The sequence below is a fragment of the Girardinichthys multiradiatus genome, chromosome 1 (assembly GCF_021462225.1).
Source record: "Girardinichthys multiradiatus isolate DD_20200921_A chromosome 1, DD_fGirMul_XY1, whole genome shotgun sequence".
NCBI classification, from domain to species: domain Eukaryota; kingdom Metazoa; phylum Chordata; class Actinopteri; order Cyprinodontiformes; family Goodeidae; genus Girardinichthys; species Girardinichthys multiradiatus.
This window is the reverse complement of record NC_061794.1, coordinates 33,465,989-33,485,277: the sequence shown is the minus strand read 5'-3', so window position 1 is coordinate 33,485,277 and position 19,289 is coordinate 33,465,989. Positions and strand designations below refer to the sequence as shown.

At 38.6% G+C, this 19,289-nt stretch overlaps 1 protein-coding gene across 3 annotated transcripts in view; it reads right to left on the bottom strand.

Annotated features, from left to right (window-relative positions):
* Positions 1-10,425: 10,425 nt before the first annotated feature.
* Positions 10,426-19,289, bottom strand: part of tnnc1a (troponin C type 1a (slow)) — a 43,028-nt gene continuing 34,164 nt past the window's right edge. For 2 of the 3 annotated variants that reach the window (XM_047378576.1, XM_047378439.1), the window contains exons 2-6: positions 14,144-14,174; positions 12,826-12,972; positions 12,279-12,393; positions 11,634-11,770; positions 10,426-11,036 (exon numbers count right to left, since the gene is read on the bottom strand). In XM_047378576.1, coding sequence (XP_047234532.1) covers positions 11,005-11,036; positions 11,634-11,770; positions 12,279-12,393; positions 12,826-12,972; positions 14,144-14,174 — 462 coding nt within the window. In that variant the 3' untranslated portion in view covers positions 10,426-11,004. Of the gene's footprint in view, positions 11,037-11,633; positions 11,771-12,278; positions 12,394-12,825; positions 12,973-14,143; positions 14,175-16,384; positions 16,515-19,289 lie in introns of those variants that run through there. The other variant, XM_047378511.1, reaches the window with a different exon arrangement.

Sequence of the window (19,289 nt, the reverse complement as noted above, 5' to 3'; positions counted from 1 at the left end):
CCCCCCGGAGGAGCTGGAAGAGGTGTCTGGGGAGAGGGACATCTGGGCGTCTCTGCTGAGTCTGCTGCCCCTGCGACCCGGTCCCGGATAAAGCAGAAGACGACGAGTACGAGTACCAATAATTACGAAGCAGAGGCTTTAACAGGTTCTTGGAGCTAATAATATTTGTTAAATGCTGTGCTTTTATTGGGATTACATGTGATAGACCAGCACAAAATAGTAAATAATTGGAAAGGGAAAGGGAAATGGTGCAAGGTTTTCAGTTCCTTTTACTAATAAAAATCAGTTGACCAACCCTTTGTTGCAATTACAGTTGCATGTATTTTCTTTATGTTTCTAACAGCTTTACACATCTGTATACTGATTATTTTGTCAAAATAACTCGAGCTTGGTCAGACTGAGCTGGATCTAGCCCAAAAAGCTACATTTTGGTCTCATCTAACAAGAGCTCCTTCTTCCACATGTTTTCTGCATCTACTTCTACATGGTTTGAGGCAAACGTTAAACTGGACTTTCTATGGCTTCCTTTCAACTGTGGCTTTTTTCTTGCCATTCTTCATTTAAGGTCATATTTAAGGAATGTATGACTAGTAATTCTCTTGGTAACGGATTCTTCCACCTGCCCTATAGATTTCTGCGGCTCCCCCAGAGTTACCATGGACCACTTGGTTGCTTCTCAAATTAATTTAGGATTAATTAAGGATTTTGCTCAGCCTGTTGGTTTAGGTGGAAGTCTTGGTAGGCTAGCAGTTGTGCCATACTCTTTCCATGTTTAGATGACTGATTAAATGGATCTCTGGGAGATGTTCAAAGCTTGGAGTATTGTTTTACAACTTAAACATGCTTTAAATCTGTTCACAACTTTCATCCTTTCTTGTCTGTTTTTGTCATTGCTCTTTTTCAAGGTGTTTGTTCTCTAAAGTTCTCCTACCAAACTCAAACGCCTTCAAAGAAAAGCTGTATTTATCCAGATAAGAAACAAGTCTTCATTTACCAATTAGGTGACTTCTGACATCAGTTGGTTACACCAGATATTTTTCAGGGGTATTGGGGTAATGGGGTCTGAACATGCATGCCACCCTTTTAGATAAGTACTTGTAAAACAAATGTCAAATCAGATAAAAATTTCATTTCACTTCATAATTACCACTTTGTGTTGGAATATCATCTAATATCCCAATGAAATACACAGCAATTTGTGTTTGTAAAGTGGCAAAACATTAAAAGGCTAAAGGAACTTTTTCACTTTATGCCAGGAAAGCTGACGGATTAAAAAGATAAAACAGTTACCAATGGAGGTCAAGCTTTCAAAACGAGAAAAAAAGGATATTTAGCAATATGCTTTGTGCTGGATCCATTCAGCATTTCATGGTTTGATAAGTGTCACTTTGATACCACCTAAAAACTATTTCAGCAGCTCAGAGGAGTGTTTTTTTTTTCAGCTGGCTGAGAGTAAAATCTTCACCTTTCATGGCAGCATGAAGAGACTTGCCTGGCACCACCTCTCTGTGGTGAAACAAAAAAACTGTTAAATGATGGGTTTTCAAACATAACTGAACCTGGCAAGCCACATACCTGCTGGGCAAACCTGTGATTAGGTCTTAAAAGACACCCGCGATAAGGAAATGTTGATCTATGGTGTCTGTTGATGATAATCACAGAGGCATTATCTTGAGCTGCCACTATATATCTGTGGTAAAACGCATTGTACAAGTGCACAGAATGATTTATGCAGATACACACCTTTAAATACCAATTTTTATTGCTATGGATTGCAGGGCCTTTTGATTTCATTCAAATTCAGATTCCGTGTGGCCACAGCCATTTGACTCTCTTTTTTGCCTGATTCTTTCTCCTGAGTGTCCTACCTGTTTGGTATAGCTATTTAAAGCCTGTAATTATAATTTAACGGTTTTCTGTTGGGAGCTTTAAAGATTTGTATGAGGTCTTATAGAAAAATACAAGAAATAAACTCTTATCATAAAATAATACTTTACAGAGCCTTTTTGGAAGGGTGATGGAGCATTTTTAGGTACATTTTTAGGTCAAATAAATGAAATAATCATAGAACTGCAATGTAATGACTTCTGCTTCAGAGTAGGCCATGGTTTTAGTGACACAAATACAGGGGACATTTTTGTCCTTTTATGATCTCTCGAGAAGGGAAGCAGAGGCTAATGTGTTTACTCAGCAGTCAGAGCTCGGGAAACAGATGTGCATGTGGCTGGATTTTAGTTCACTGTGGGGTTAAGAGGGGGCCTGTGCATGTTTGTAGGCCGGTTTATGGTGTATTTATATGTGTTTGTGTGTGTGTGATGCAGAGCAGAAATCAATCGGAGCTGGTTCGCACCTGCTGTGGTTACAGGAACATACTTAGAATTGTGCATGACTTAGAATTTCACAGCTGCTCCTGCTGCACAATAACAGGGAGATATTCTTTTAAATTCACCCCAACTCTTTATATTTAGTCTGCTCCAATCTATTTTTCCATGCTGATAAAATAATGCATTAAACAATTCATCATTTCAGTAGTGGGTCATTATTATCCACTGGATGTTTGGCAGTGCCACTGTAAAAGCTGTTCTCATGTGAATGACTGCTTACAACTTACTTCAGGGATTTCTGGTCCCACTTGTCTCATTCTACTTGTGTACAGCAGATGTTCAGGCCCACAGAGAATAATCCTAATCTCACTATTTGGCTGCATGTTGTCTCTGACATCATGGGCCTCAGGATCGGATGACATCATGGTTGCAGCGTTCTCATCCGAGCTATGCAGTTGGTCCAATCACTAAATGGCTGCCCTTCGTCTGGACTTCAACATATAGCTACTGTACTGTGAAAAAGTGTTTGCCCTCATACTATTTTTGTTGCTCTTTTTTCACACATTAAAACCAATTTTAGTATAACATGCAGTTTTGAGATATAGCAACTAAAACCAACCTGTCCTATGTGAAAAATTATTTGACCTCCTCCTTAAATTATGGATTATCTTAGTAAATCACTTTTTTGACAGCTGAGCTCAGTTTCTCTAGCCACACGCAGGCCTGATTCCTGTCAGACCTGCAGAATCAGTAAACCACTTGAACACAACCTGTATGAAAATAAGTAGTAATACATATTTCTAAAAGCAACAAGAACATATGTTACTGACATTTTTCGGTCTGGAAAAGTGTATAAAGCCATTTCTAAGACTTTGGGACTCCAGCGAACAGTAATGAGAGACATTATCCACAAATGGATAAACATGAAATAATGGTGAATCTTCTCAGGAGTGCCCAGCTTACTAAAAATGAGTTCAAGAGCGCATCAATGCATCAACATCCAGAAGGTCACCAAAAAAAGCAAGCTTTGGGTATATCCTATCTCAATTGCCTCGGTTAAGTGTTCATAATTCAACAATAAGACAGAGAGTTGGCAAAAATGGCATCCATAGAGAGGGCTCCAAACCACTGCTCACCAAAAGGAGGCAGTCTGGCCCTCAGCTTAAAAGCTGCTCTGTTATGCAGAAGAACAACACTTGCAATTCAGCCTTTGAATGGCTTAGAAAAAACAAAACAGTATTATAATGGCTTAGTCAAGGTCTGGACTAGGAATTGCTGTGGGGTAATCTTTGACAGGGCATTAAGGTTCAACAACACCCGAATTACAACAATTCTGCAAAGAAGATCAGGTCAAAAGTCCTCCACATCAATGTAGAAGACTTGTTGTCCCTTATTACAAACACTTGATGGAGGTTGTTGCTGCCAAGGTTGGCACATCCGGTTATTAGGCTTTAGGAGCAATTACTTTCCACATAGAGCCAGGCTGGTGTCGATAAAATTATCATTTCAAAAGTGCATTTTGCATTTTCTCAGGTTATCGTTGTCTAATATTAAAATTCATTTTTGATGTAAAACATTTTAGAGTGACAAAGAAGCAAAAACTAAGGAAATCTGTAAGGGGGCACTTTTCAAAGGACTGTATACATTAGTCAATTTTATTCTTTACAAAAGCAGGAACATTTTCATTGTCCTCAAAGTTCTTTAAGAAATCCTAGAAATAGCCTTTTAGTCAGGCTTTACAGTGGGACGAGTGACTGCAGTGGAACAGTATGCGTGAGCATGCCAGGGATTTCATCTCCCATTTTATGGGGATAGTCAGTCCTTTCCCAGAACTCTTGAATTACATTTGAATTAGCTTCCTACTTCCCCATGTACACAAGAAAATAAGCCAGTCTGGCTCTCTTAAATATATATAGAAGAGTGTCTCATGTAGACATTTAGTGAGGCTTGACTGTCTGCGTTCCCACTCCATGTAAAAAATACAACTTAACCACAAGTTGTTTTGTCTAATCCTCTTGTTTGCTGCGTTGTCACGAAGAAGGATATCTACTGGACCTTAAGCCATCTAACAGGAAGTTTCTTATCATTGCTGCAACCTCCTACAGATAAACTATCTGTTTAAAACAGGACTCATGTGACTCCTCGGCACTCTCTGAAAGACATGTATGTTCTCCCAGGCAGTGTAGTGAGTGTGAGTTTTGGCAACAAAAATAGTGGGTCATGTGTAAAGCACAGCCACATGGCACATCCTCATGGCAGACTGAGGCAGCCATCTGCTAGCACCAGAAGTCTCTCGTTTTGTGGCCATTTTCACCATGCGGCGAAGTACGGTAGCGTGCCCTCGCCAAGCACAAAGTGATGTTTGTTTGCAGTTTAATCTTTGGCTAACTAAATGAAAAGGGACCCTTCTTTGTGTCGTGTGAGGACTAACACAAATTAAAGGTCATCTGTCTGTCATGTGGTCACATAAAAAAAAATGATAGAGGAGGAGGTGCTGCTGGGAAGTGCTTTACTGTCTGGTATGCCATTCACACAAGACCATATGTTGCTTACTGTCAGACCTTTCAGTTAGTCAGTATGTCTTTAGGATTTAAAAAACTTCAAATCAACCTAATATATTTATATCACAGGACAGAAAATCAAAACCTGTGTGTCTCCTATAGACGGCATGTTAAACCGTTTGAACGTTTTCCCATTTTCCCTGAAACATTAATGGATTTTAATGGGATTTAATGTGACAGACCAGCATAAAATATCATGTAACTGTGACATGGAAGGAAAACTATACATGTTTTTTTTTTCTGATTAACATCTGGAATGTATGGTGTGTTGAAGGAGTTTTCAGACTTCTTCACCTGATACACCTAAATACAATCCAGTGTAAGCAATTTCCCTCGAAGATTACCAGTAACTAATGTGTTCTGTGAAGGCCTCAGAAGGTTTTTAGAGAACTTTAGTGAAGAAGCAGCATCAAGAAGAGCAAGGGACAGGTCAAGGATGGGGTTGTAGATAAGTTTAAAGAGGATTAAATTATAAAAACAATATCCCAAGCTTTGAACATCTCATGAAGATGTTCACTGCTCAGTCCATTATCTGCAAGAGTATATGAAAAAGGTATTGAGCAAGTTTTATACCTACCAAGATACGACTGTCCATCCAATCTGACAGGCAAGAATGCATTTATCCAAGAAGCAGTCACTAGGCTTGGAACGACAACTACTGTTAGTGCTTCCATAATACTGGCATTTACGGAAAGAAAGCCAATAGAAGTATCATCTGCAGTTTGCCACAACCCTCATAGGGGAAGGTGCTCTGACCGAAACAGAATTTTGCTTACTTACAAAACTTTATGTGAGGCAGAAAACACTTCACAACACTTTGCCACTTTTTTTTCTTCAGGAGAAACAGGGAAGCTGCAGAAGATTTGAGACTGGTGCTGAGGTTTACCTTCAAGCAGGACAACAACCCTAAACATGTAACCAGGGCCGCATTGGAATGTTTTAGATAATTACATATTCAAGGGTTAGAATGGCCTAGTCAAATACCAGAAAAAAGCCATTAGGAATCTCTGCCAAGGCGTGAAAATTATTGAATGCTCTATTGAATCTGACTTAAGTGATTTTCCGTAGAAGAATGTGGAAAATTTTCCGCCTCTAGGCGTGCAAAATGGTAAAACATGCCCCAAAACAATTGCAGCTGTAATTGCATCGGGAAGTGGTTTTCTATGTATTGACTTAGTGGGGCTTGGAGTTTTAAGGGATGTAATTAATGACACCGCAGGGATTGACCTGAGTTCCTGATGTTCCAAGTAGTTTAATCGATGTGATTTAGTCCTCCCTTCAGTTGTTTTGGCCACTGATGGAATCGTTTAGACCACTGGTACTGTGCTTAATTGGTTCAAGCACAGTACCAGAGCTAAATGTGTTAAACAAAACACATTAAGCTCTTTCACATATATTTATTCCTGGTAATGATGTAAAAAAAAAAACAACCTTCAAATGAATAGATCTTTTATTGCAGTAGCATAATATAAAACAAATAAAAAATTCTACGTTGTAGGGAAAAAGCCCACATTTATAAAATGATTATTCTTGTAAAAGACCAAATGGCTTTCCAACACATCTTGAACACAGATGTCAAAATTTGTGGACTGTGCCTTAAGTTAAGGGGCAGAAGGACTTTGTATCTTTGATTACTGTAGTTCCAAAAAAAAGAGTTTAAACGTTTGACCAGTTTTAAAATATTTGAGGAACAGTATTTTATTTTTTTCACCTTGCTGCATGGACTGAAGTGTACACTGTGCAGTTCTTCCTCTATCATTTCATATGCACAACTTCAAGTTTCCCTTTAAATGCTGGTAAAAATAGATAAACCCTTTGGAGCTGCATTAAAAGGAAACAATTACTGTTATTCATGGGAATCAATGAATAGCTTTCAGTGGAATCTGAGATTTCTTTGTATTGTGGGTCTTACTTCTCTATGGGCCATTATGGTGGGGCAGTCCAGAGACAGTACTTCAGTGTTTTCAGCACCAGAAGTGGGATGGAGCGTCATGATACAATATTCTGTCTGTTCTAGCTTGATCCACAGTGCTTCCACTCTCTCTCAGTCAAAAGTGTTCCACTTCCTCATTGTGTATTTATGGCAACAAAAACATCCTACATTTGGTTCTACTTAAGCAGACAATGATCCAAGATTACGAATTTAGAGTTTAAACCAGGAATTTGTGTACACGAAATAAAAAGGCCAAGCATTTTTCTTTCACGGCCTCATTCAGGTTTGTAGGCCACCTTGCTTTCAGACAGCTTTTCTGCTCTGATCGTCTAGTGACAATAATCAAAACACTAAATGCACCGAATGCAGCGTAGGGTCAGTGACCTTAAAAGCCCCATTAGGGTGATTTTTCTTACCACAGTTCTTAAGCCTGATACTTCTCACCCATTTTCAGAACTGAAGCAGCCTTTTGGATTGGAGGTGAAACAACTTCAAGAAAGAAGAGAGGATGTCCAGTTGCCTTCTACATAAGCACCTAGGATTGTAATGCCCTGGATAACTGAGAATCTACACCGATGTACTTCTACATAAATCCCTTCTCTCATGATACCATTTATTTTGTAAAGTGCATCATGCCCTCCTGCAGTTAAACACAGATGATACTGCCCCCCATGCTTCACAATTGGGAGAGTTTTCTCAGTCTTGCAGGCTCCCACCTTTTCGTTCTAAATATAACAATGCTCATTTTGGCCAAACACTACAGTTTTAATTTCATCAGACCATTGTACATGTCTCCAAAAAGCACCATAGCATGACACTTTGCTTTTGTTCTGAGACCTTTATCTCTAGGACCCAGAAAACTTCTTCCTGAACAGCATGGTGGCCGGACATTCTCATGCTGTTTATAATTGCATATAACTGTTTGAACAGATGAACTTGGCTCTTCAGGCTTCCGCTTATTGAAACCAAAAGATGAACCAGACTTGCAGAGGTCCGTGATTCTCTTTCTGATTTCTTGCCTAATTTCTTAAAATTTTCCCATGGTGTCACATAAGGAAGCAGTTTGTTTGAAGTATGCTTGGAAATGTGGGCCTCAAAAAATCCCTCAATATTGTTTGTAATCCTAACTGAGTGAAAACATTAAAGATTTAGGCTGATTTGAAGTAAGACTGTGAGGAAAAAAAGCAATGTGTCTTTTTATTCAGTGTGTAAATATTAACTTTCAACTTTATCACAAATTAGATCATTTAGAATGAGAGGTGGAACTGTCATACTATTAACAGCATAAAATAAATCCCCATAAATAGATTTCTAAACAAAATCAAAGAGAAAATTTGTGAACTGCTTTTCCTTTATTTCATTTTAATGAGAACGTTGAGAAAGATGAGAATTTCTCTGTCCAATCTGTAATATTTCGCACTGTGTCACTTCCAAGACTCAAACCGTAAAACTGCCACCTTCAGCTGAGATCTGCCTGTGTGGGTGTCTGAAAGATGTTTTGGATAGTGAATGCCTTCTAGACTTAAAATCACGTGGGGGTGGGGGTGGGGTGTTTCTCCCTCTTCTGGGGATTTTACAAATCAATAAATCATTCGAAGCTGGGAAAGGGTTGTGAAAACACCCTGCTCTTGACATGGTTTATTAACACAGTTTTAGTGGATCTAATGGTTTGAATAAATAATTTATGAAAACCAGTTCAGCAGTCTTATTCTTACTATAACAAGTTCTACATCTGCCTGACTCACTCCGTCAGTGGATTTAGCCATTTCTTTAACACAGTTAGTATGAAGCTGAATGAAGTTAGTTATATAACACTGGTGGCTTACTGTGATCTACAGTGTGCACATCCCCTTTCTCTTAGTGCAAGTTGCACAATTTTAAAGGTGGCTCATATCTGCAGTGTGTTCTTAACAGCAGGCATGAGTCATCAAGTGGGTCTTATGTAACTGATTCACTTCTCCACCCAACTTGCAGCTATAGTGCACCACACCCCAGATTCATTCACACTCTGCTCTGCCGTTGCCCAACCTCTCATTGATGGTGCCGAGTTGTGGCTCATCCTGTTCCGGGCTGCAGAGCCTATACTGAGCTCAGCCAGCAGGGCAGTCTAATCTTAGTGAGAATATCAAGCACACCAACTTCCTTATAGGACATTTTCCACCTCATTTCATGACTTGGATTAAATCTATTGGTTTAAAAAAAATACTGACTTTTCATGTATTACTGGAGGTATTGCAGATGAGTCAACGTGTTAGATTTTACCAGTAAAACTGCAGCAGAGTGACTGTATTTTAGTGCAGGTTTATAGTTTTGATTCCCTGAAACCGCCAACACCTTCAGGAAAGCAGAAAAACAAAGAGGGAGGTAGGAGGATCTTTTGGATGTTGTCATCAGTCACGCCACTGACGTCAGCCGCTCGCACATAGTCAATCCCCTTCAAAACTACAAAATCCTTAAAAAAAAGGTTCTTTTATAAAAGAGACTTATCTTTTTATAAAAGATAAGTCGAGATCTAACATCAAAAAAATAAAGTCACATCATTCTGACTTTTTCAATGATTCTGTATAAGAATTATTTTTTTTAAAGATTTTGATTCTCAAATATGTTTATATTTTAACTGTTTATTTGCAAATAATTCATGCTACTCATAATAGACAGTTTTATTTTTAAGGCAACTGGAATCAACCTTGTGTTAAATCCATTCAGTTTAGGGTTATATATTTGGTATTTTTTAAAGAGTGTAATTGGACAAAACAAATCTTATGGCAATATAAGTAAACATGAGAGCATGAGATTATGTTGTCCTGCTGACATCAAGTGGACGTTATAATAACTGCATGACTCCTGGGCCAATGATTCTGCATTTGGAGTGAGTCAGATTGATGGCTTACACAATGCAGTTATCAGTATGCTACCAAGATGTTTTATGATTTCATTTAAAAGGAAAATTGAAAACCTCTAAGTTTGCCTTTTAAAGAAAACCCAATAAAAACATATAGCTTTTTTTTCAAAATAAATGAAATGATTGCTGACATTAAAATGTATTACTCCACCCTGATTGTTCCAGATACTTCAGAAGCACTAACATTTCTGCTGAATTTAAAGCAGCGCTAACAACAGCCTTGTTATTCTGTAGTCAACAGATTTCTTTTTAAGGACAAAAGCATCTGACTGTCAACTGGTGGCGCTGATCCTCTGACATGTGCACTAACATAATTAGACATAAATAGCTCCTGTGTCAACAGGCTGTGTAACTGGATACATCCATTAGAATAGTTCACATGCTCAAAGACAATATATGATACAGAGAAGAAACTACACAGATGGATCAAAAATGTGCTAAAGAAAGTTCATTTCTAGAGAGAAAAAAAAGTAGATGTTTCTATTTTTCTGCCACTAGGTTCTGCAAAACAGAAAAGAGAAAACAATTACATGACTGTCATGCAGATTAGGGGCCAGACAAAATAACACACACAACTAATCCGCAGACAACCCACTCAATTCACAAAGCCTTACTCCTCTCACAAATTTCAGCTGTAAGAAATGAGAAAATTAGAAAATAATTAGAAACTGAAATTCAGACAAAATCACTACACTGACAAATTCATCTTGTTCTTGCTCCGATTTTATTTATGACATGAGCCCACATTCCAAGTAGACCTTATATGTAGAAGCATGCTGTCAAACCTGAAACATGAGAACAGAATAAAACAGCCTGATGGGACGTCAGATACACAGAAATGCATACAATGTGTACCGTACATCATAGCGTGTACACTGACTGGATCCAGTGTATTTCCTGGACAAAGTGATTAGTCAAACAAGACTTTACTTTGAGTTTATTTACATCTTCCACATCCCATTAGTAATTGGGCTGTGGCCTTTGAACGTTTGGAGTTACCTGGAAGACAATACAAAAACCTAACATAAACCAGCTAAAGGGGAAATATTTGGTCTCAACAAAAAATGTAAGTCACTTAGACACATTTACACAGATTTAAAGTATTGAAAGTCACAAATTGTGTCTTCAACAAAGCAAGATATGATAGAAAATACAAAAACAAATATTCAGATACAGTATTTGCAATGTTGTCCTGTTGTTTTCCATCAGCATCCAGTTTTCCACAGATGACTTGGGAGTCACAGTGACACTCAAAAATAACTCTGGATCATCTCCTGTTCAGAATTACTCCACTCCTTTCATGAACTCCAAGAATTCTGTAAAATAAGAAAGGTTTGGTTAGAAAACAGCTCCTCCTCCACCACAGGGCAAGATCATTCATAAGTCACTGTTCATAAACAAAGTATTGTCAGGTGCTTTACTGGTCAATGACTGGACAACTTTTCTTTGTCTCGTTTTGAAGGGAAACCCTATATTCTGCCATTTCTTTAAGTTGATAATTAACTGATTTAGTAATACATTTGATGTAGATTTTAATACATAGGTCTGAGCCCAAAATGCCTATTAGGTTTCTTGTATGCTCTGTGATTTTTTAGCCTCACTGATTCTAGCTGACTGCTGTAAAATTGTACTTATCAGTTAAGATATCATAAGAGATATTCTAGGGGGCACAAATAAATGTTGGATGAAAGTGGTCTGAGAACGGAGCCTTGATGGAGCCTTTGTTTACTTAGGTGTATAATTACCAAATAACATAAAGTAGACCCAGTCTGCCTAATAGGATCTGAACCAATCAAGCACAGTACCAGACAAACCCACTGCACATTATTGCTGTCAAAAAAAGATTTGTAGACGTCTTTAGTGGCATTTTTTAATATTACGCTTCTTTGTTTTTAGAAGCTTAAACCCCTCACCATCGTAGTCAATTTTGCCATCATTGTTCCTGTCCCCATCTTTCATCAACTCTTCGATATCATCCTCAGTGATCGCTTCTCCTGTGGATTCCAGCATCATTTTCAGCTCATCCAGGTCGATGTAACCATCTGCATTTCTGCACAATCAAAGCAGTGCAGTTAATGTTGTGTTTACTAAAAATCTACAAAAAGCTTTACAGGTGCCATTAAAGGAAAATATAGTAATGTGAACATTCATATATGAGGGCTCAAAATTCTGTGAAACCATTGCTGATGGGTGTAAGGGGTGGCATGTTGGTTCTTTGATGCTCCGATGAGGTGTCTGGCATATATGCTAGCGGTTGTTAGAAATACTCAGAGCTGTCAAAAACAATTAGGGAGCAAACTACATGCAGTTCTCTGCAGAGCTACTTGGCATTTTGTCAGAGCTCATAATTTGCACATGGGGAGCATACTTTGCTGGAACCACACTAAAAAGCAATTTAATAATTAGACTGTGGTAGTTTTGAGATGAAAGCATCCACTTGTTAAAGATAATTTCCCTCGCCTGTTAGTCAGATAATACAAAGATTGCACAAGTTAACTGCTTTTAGTGGATTCATTTTTAATTGATGGATGTAGGGTTTATGAAAAAAAAAAACCTACTTGTCAAACATCCTAAAGAGCTCTGCGAGCTCTTCTTCTGTCTTCCCTTTGCTGTCGTCCTTCATGCATCTTACCATCATAACCAAGAACTCATCAAAGTCCACTGTGCCGCTCCCTGCGCACAAACATTTCAGAGCATCTTTTCAGAGCTGATTTTCATATTTTCAAAAATATTTGACTCAAGAAACCTGTAGTTCATAATGCCAAACAGAAATTTTTGCGACATTTAAATGTCATCTATATTTGTTATCTGAGAACATGTCAAAATATATACTGCATGCTAAACATTTCTAAAGCAAATACAAAATGTTATTCTCTGTCTTTGATCATTACATCACATGGAAAATTAGAAATGACTTTTGCATCATTTGATACACAATTCCCCTTTAATCCAGTCTGACACATCCTGATGTCTTTACGAGCTCTGACTGGCATTTGACATTAAGTACAGAGGGCCTGACTGATGCTTAGATGCACAGCAGGATGGACCTGGTCACCGATCTATGGGTATGAAGAGGTCAATCATTCATTTGCCTATTTGATTTACCATCTTCATCCACCTCATCTATCATCTCCTGCAGCTCCTCTGGCGTGGGGTTCTGACCGAGCATCCTCATAACCTTCCCCAGCTCCTTGGTGCTGATGCAGCCGTCCTCTGCGTCTTGCACAAAGATGTCGAAGGCGGCCTTGAACTCTGCAACATCACAACGGTACACAAAAAGTTTTTAAAAGTAAATTCAGTCAGTAGCCTACATGCTCATTTAGCTATGCTTTTTTAATAAGCAGGAATGTCACAAAAAATGCCCTGATAAAATATCTAGTTTAAAGACTACTGGTGGCTGCCCTTAGTGGTATTCTATAGGATTGTTTATTTGCATGATAAAATTTTACAGATTTATTAGTGATGTAGAGCTACTAAACACCAACAATCAAACAGGTTGGAAAAGAAATGTTTGGAGAACCACTTGTTTAAACTGAAGAGGAAAAAAGTAAATTAGAAACAAGACTTAATAGCCAATTAACCTGAGGTTCATTTACCTCTGAAGTTGCAACCTGGATCTGGGAATGTCACTTTTATCGGTTCCTGTTCCACGTTTGAAAAGCAGTAAAACTTTCAAACTATGCTCTGCATGCAGACTAACTACTATTAGCAATACAAGCTATTAACAATGAATTGCTTTGCATCTTATACTTTCAAACTGTGCAAAAACACGTCCACTAGAGAGGGTGGTAGATTCATGTGTGTGAAAAAGTTACGATAAAAATCTCTGAAAGTGCAAAAAAAAAAACTTTTTTTGCAACAATCACAAGCCATGCAAGGCAGCCTTATAGAGGTAAGAAACTATTATCCCACTATAAATCCCCTTCAAGGGACCTTTCTGTTAATCGTTCCAATTTTGAACTTTAAAATGTAAACTTCTGAGTTAAAACTGAGTAAATATTTAAATTGCATCCTTCAACCACTTGTGATGGTAAAAAAGGGAATGCCCTTATGTATTTTATTTGTTTTGCTTTATGGGCTGCCTGGTAGCGCAATTGGTAGCATTGCTGCCTTGTAGCAAAAAGGTCCTAGGTTCAACTCCCAGCTGGGGTTCTTTCTGCATGGAGTTTGCATGGGTTTTCTCTGGGTACTCTGGCTTTCTCCCACAGTCCAAAAACATGACTGTTAGGTTCATTGGCCTCTATAAATCCTTTTCTTTGATTTGAGGTAATCATAATACAATTGACTGACATAGTCCAAGTTCTGTTTTACTGCTGTCCTAATTATGTATGACAATGGTGGTATATGCAAAACTTATGTTCTATGAAAAGCTGGAGAACCACTGCTGTAATAACACAATTCACTTAATAAACAATTTACGCACCATTTTTCTGTTCATCTGTCAGCTGTTCAACCTGTAAAAGATAAAACAATTAAAATAATGAACCATTTAAATGCCCTGAACAAAATCAGTGGGGTCTTCCCTGTTTCAGGTTGCCAAATAGTAACATTTTAATATAGTCAATGTGAAAGTGCCTTAGTTTTTGGAATGTGAACTTGAAATCCTCTACAAATGTACACCAGCCCTCAGGCTATTTTAATGACGTATGTTTTGCTAACTATTCGGTAAAAAGATGTGTTCAGCAGACTCGACCACCACTGGTTAAACCACAAATGTGGCAGGTAATTGGACTATTTTACACCTGACCATAATCAGCTGGACAGAAACTAATAATTGTTTCTTTTTGCCAGCCAGTGAACAAACAATACCAAATGCATGCGCTCTTTGGAGTTGAAGTTATTACTGAGGGAAGAAGACTCAGTTAACTATTTTCAGCATCACTTTGGTGTTTAAAAGTGAAGTAACAGGAAGCTTTAAGGTGTCAGAAGCTTCTTGAAAGCAAGGTGTGCTTTTTATTGAGGCCTGCTAGTGGTTCATTCAAGCTGCTACCACAAGGAGAGAGACTTCAGCAGACAACAAAGAAGCTTAACATATTACAGCAAACTGTCTCTGTTTTATCTTTCCATTCAATCTCTTCGAAGTTTCTGCACTAGGAAATGTTGCCAGTATTTTAAAAATCTAACCATTAAGGTAAGAGTTAAAAATGCCAACATAGCTGACCTTAGTAATTGTAATTGTCATAATACCTAATAAAAGATGTTAAAGACAATGTGTAATCTCAACTTTGTAAAATTTGTCTTTTTTTTTATATCAAATAAATCCTGTTTAAATGCGGAGTTAAGTGACACCGCTAGCTCTCTCCCAAACACTAATTGATGCCCTCTTGTCCTAAAATAAAACGTTATTGATTGATCAGGACAAAGAGGCTTCTTGTATAATATTGCAACACGAATGAAAAACTGACACTGATAACAAATAACAGCAAATCAGAGTTTTTTTCGCTGAAACATTTAGTTGGAAACCACTGTTAATTTTAAAAAGAAACTGAATATATTGTGATGAACATTACATTGTTAGATTTACAAAAACTTAGTAAATTATAATTTCTGCCTTTTAAAGGAAATACGCAGTAATTTATTTGTCTGTAGATTTTCGTTGATGCAGACAGAGAATTTTCTGACAACCCGCTGTTTTAAATTTAATTCAAACATGTCAATTCTAAGATAGTTCAATTTAAAAGTTGAAAAAGTATTTTGTTGTCATTATAGCTTTTAGACAATTCGGTGTTGGAAGGTTAGAGCTTTCCAGGAATTACAAATAAACACAACATGGTCCGGAACCACACATAAAGTGTGTTAAATTAACATAGCGGTGGAAATGACCCAACAATGGAGCAGTAATCCAGCAAAGGCTACAACGAAAGAGGGAGACAGCTGCTCATCATGGAGTTATCATTTGTTGTCTGCTGTAAATTAAGTAGCCATACATTCAGACACAGTCTTCTAAACAAACACAGTCCTCAAGTGATGATATATGAAAAGATCTATCCAAATTAACACACAGAATGCATTCCTGTGTGCTTTTACTGTCTCAGATGGCCTGGTCAGCTAGGATGTGAGCAGACAGGGCAGCCAGGCCCACAGTCCTGCAGGAGGGGCTGGACAGATAACAGCACAGCGTTCAGGATCACAGATAATGCTGGAATCCGGCAGAGGAGGGGTTTATCTAAACCAGAAGGCCCTCTCTGGCACCAGAGCACTAAGAAGCAGAAGCATCGGAGCAACTTGCCAAAATTAGTGATGAGAAGCATGACTGGTCCATTTGAAGTCAAGAATGAAGCAGCAGAGTGATGGCCGGTAATGTGTCGTCACTCATTGACCCCAATAAGTGGCTCCCAAGTCTAATATGGTTAAAGATCCACAGACATGTTTGATACCAGCCTGTGGTGGGAGGGATGCACTGATCAGGCCATATCAACAGACGTTTTCGGGACTCAAATAGCATCAGCTAAGCAAAAAGATATGAGATGTTTTCAGCTTATTAACAATCACAAACTAATCTATCTACTCACTACATATAAATGTTAAGGGTGGTGATTTATAAGAAAATAACTCTCCTCCCAGATTAGTTCTCAGTGAGTTTTGGGGACCATCCAACAAAACCAAATCACCTCATCAGAAGGACTTGACTGTATACACATATGAGCTGAGTAGGAGAACATACCGCTGCTTTGTAGATGTCATTCATGTTGGCGGCTCGTCTGTTACTGGTCCTGACAGTGTCCTGGCACAAAGGACGGAGGAAGAGTCCAGCTCAGGGCAGGACTCCGGTCTAATCCTGGGAGGGTTTTATAGCCGGAGCCTGGCACTGTCTGCCCCTCCCTGGACAAAGCAGCCTCCCCTCGGTTAGAGCCTCTAATGTGTGTGTACACAAACGTGTGCCGATGTGTACGTGTGTGCGCGTGCATCACTGGGCCAATCTGTCACAATCACCTGGCTCAGATAAAAATGCAGCAGCTCTTAGGGGACACACTATGGAATGGAATGAATCTGAGGAGAGCAGAGAGGCCATGCATGGGGAGCTCTAATCTCCAGGGAGAGGGGCTATAGAGACACTCAACATTCCTCCAGACATGAGTGAGTTTGAAAGAAATTGTGTATGTGGGTGCATGCAGACGTTTTCAGACCATGACATGAGAGTATTAATGTTCTGTGGAGTCATACAGAAATGTAGGTAGTAATACTGGGCTTCAAAGAACCTTCCAATTCATGATCATAGCACGATTAAAATGCATGCAGGGGCAGATCTAGCTTTGGTAAACACTTTCAAATTAAGTTAAACTGCTTCTTCTTTTGAAGATATTTACATTCAAAAAGCATTGTTGAAGGCTATTTACCTATGAGTTCTAAATCAGAGACATTCTCGTGGTTTCTGAAAAGGAACAGATAGAAAACAGGCTAATTTAAAGGATATATTTACAACAGTGAAATGAATGGAATCTACTCTATGGTAAGAAACATTTTATGGCACACTAATTTAATTAAAGAAGGAAGCTGAATTTTATTAAAAAGTTAAATAAAGGAACCTTAGGTGTTTTAGTTTTAAGTTTCCTTCATGTCTCTGTTTTCTTAATTTCCCTGTTGTTTATGTTCTGTAGTTGTTGCCACTTTTTGCTTCCCTTTGTGTATTAATTCTTAGTTCATTCTCACATTCTTGGTACTTTTTATTCTGTTGGAGTTTTCCACTGGGTTTCTTTGTATCTCTGTTCAGATCCTGCTGGTTTCCCTCCTCCCTTCTGTGCCCTCTGCCTTTATTCTTCTCAGCTGTTCCTCATTTTCACCTGATTACTCCCACCTGTTTGGCCATGCCTTTCTCCACTCTCCCCCCCCCCCCCCTCTCTCGTATATAAACTATCTGGTTGTCATTGTGTTTAACTGGCTTCTTCCGTCGTACTGCCTCATTCTCCATTTCACAGTTTTGTCTCCTGTGTTTTGTGCCTTGTTTTCTCCAACTGTAAGTTCCTTTTCATTATTATTAAAGAACTCTGCTGACAGTTCATCGCTGGGCTTGGGTCCTGCCTTAACGACTTCCATGACAAGATTATAGACAATTTGTATATATCTTTACTGAAATGTTATGACCAACCTATATTCAGGCTGGATTTTAACTATGCATCTGCATTGACAAATCCATTCAAATGGACATTCATATTGATGGGCATAATGGTTTGTTTTTCTCTGAAGAGATATGTTGATTGCTACATGATTTTTCACAGGTGCATCTCAATAAATTAGAATATAATGGAAAAATCTTTTTTTTTTTTTTTTTTTTTTTTTTTTTGTGCTGCACGGTGGTGCAGTTGGTAGCACTGTTGCCTTGCAGCAAGAAGGTCCTGGGTTCGATTCCCGGCCGGGGGTCTTTCTGCATGGAGTTTGCGTGTTCTCCCCGTGCATGCGTGGGTTCTCACCGGGTCCTCCGGCTTCCTCCCACAGTCCAAAAACATGCCTGTAAGGTTAATTGCCCTTAGATGTATGAATGAGTGTGTGTATGGATGTATGTGTGTTGCCCTGCGATGGACTGGCGACCTGTCCAGGGTGTACCCCGCCTCTCGCCCATAGACTGCTGGAGATGGGCACCAGCTCCCCCGCGACCCACTATGGAATGAGCGGTAGAAACTGACTGACTGACTGAAAAATTTTTTCCTTCCAGTCAACTTTCCATACATATGCTTGGATACAGAAGTCTGGGAACAACCAGCTTCAGTAGCATCGACCTATTGTGGCTTACCCTCGTTGTGAGGGTGTCAATGACTGTCCTCTGGACATCAGTCCAGTCAGCAGTCTTCTGCATGATCGGGCATGACATGATATTTCTATTTCATTATTACATTATGTAATATATTCAGATTTTCTGAGAACATAGAGTTTGGATTTAATTGGCTGTAAACAATAATAATCAAAATTGCCAGAAATACAAGACTGAAATGATTGTTATTTGCATAATTACTTTATATTAAATGAATTTGGATTTTTCATGAAAGTTTAACTTTCAAGGATGAACTTAGAGATATTTAGTAACAGTAAGATGTTTCTTGCATGTACAGCCTGTTTCACCCCAAAGGATCTCAAGGAGATCAAGATCTGGGCTTAGACTCAGCCCAGGACTTTCCATTTCTTAATTCTCAGTCAGTCTTTGGTGGATTTACTGGTGTGCTTTGGTTGATGTTGGAGGATGGATTTCTACTGTTACTTATTTTGCTGTTGTTGTTTTTACAGATGATCTCACATATTCCTGAAGCCCTTTGATAGAATCCATGGTGAATTCTTTATTGTTAATCTGCTAAGGTAATGTTGCAGTAAGGCATTCCTAAACCATGACATTCTCGCCTCTATGCTTCAGTTTGTTTGAGATGCTCTTCCAATCTCACCATGGTCTTCACTCTCATTTTAACGATCAGGCGCACACCAAAGTAAATGTCTGAGGTTCATACAAGCAAACATCTTTTAAAACCCTAAGAAATGCTGTTCTAATTTTGTGCTGCTGAAGTGATACAACTATGTGTGCTTTTAATCATTTTACAGTGCGTGGAAATAAATGTAGGGGTGTCCTAATTTCTTCCTCCCCAGAA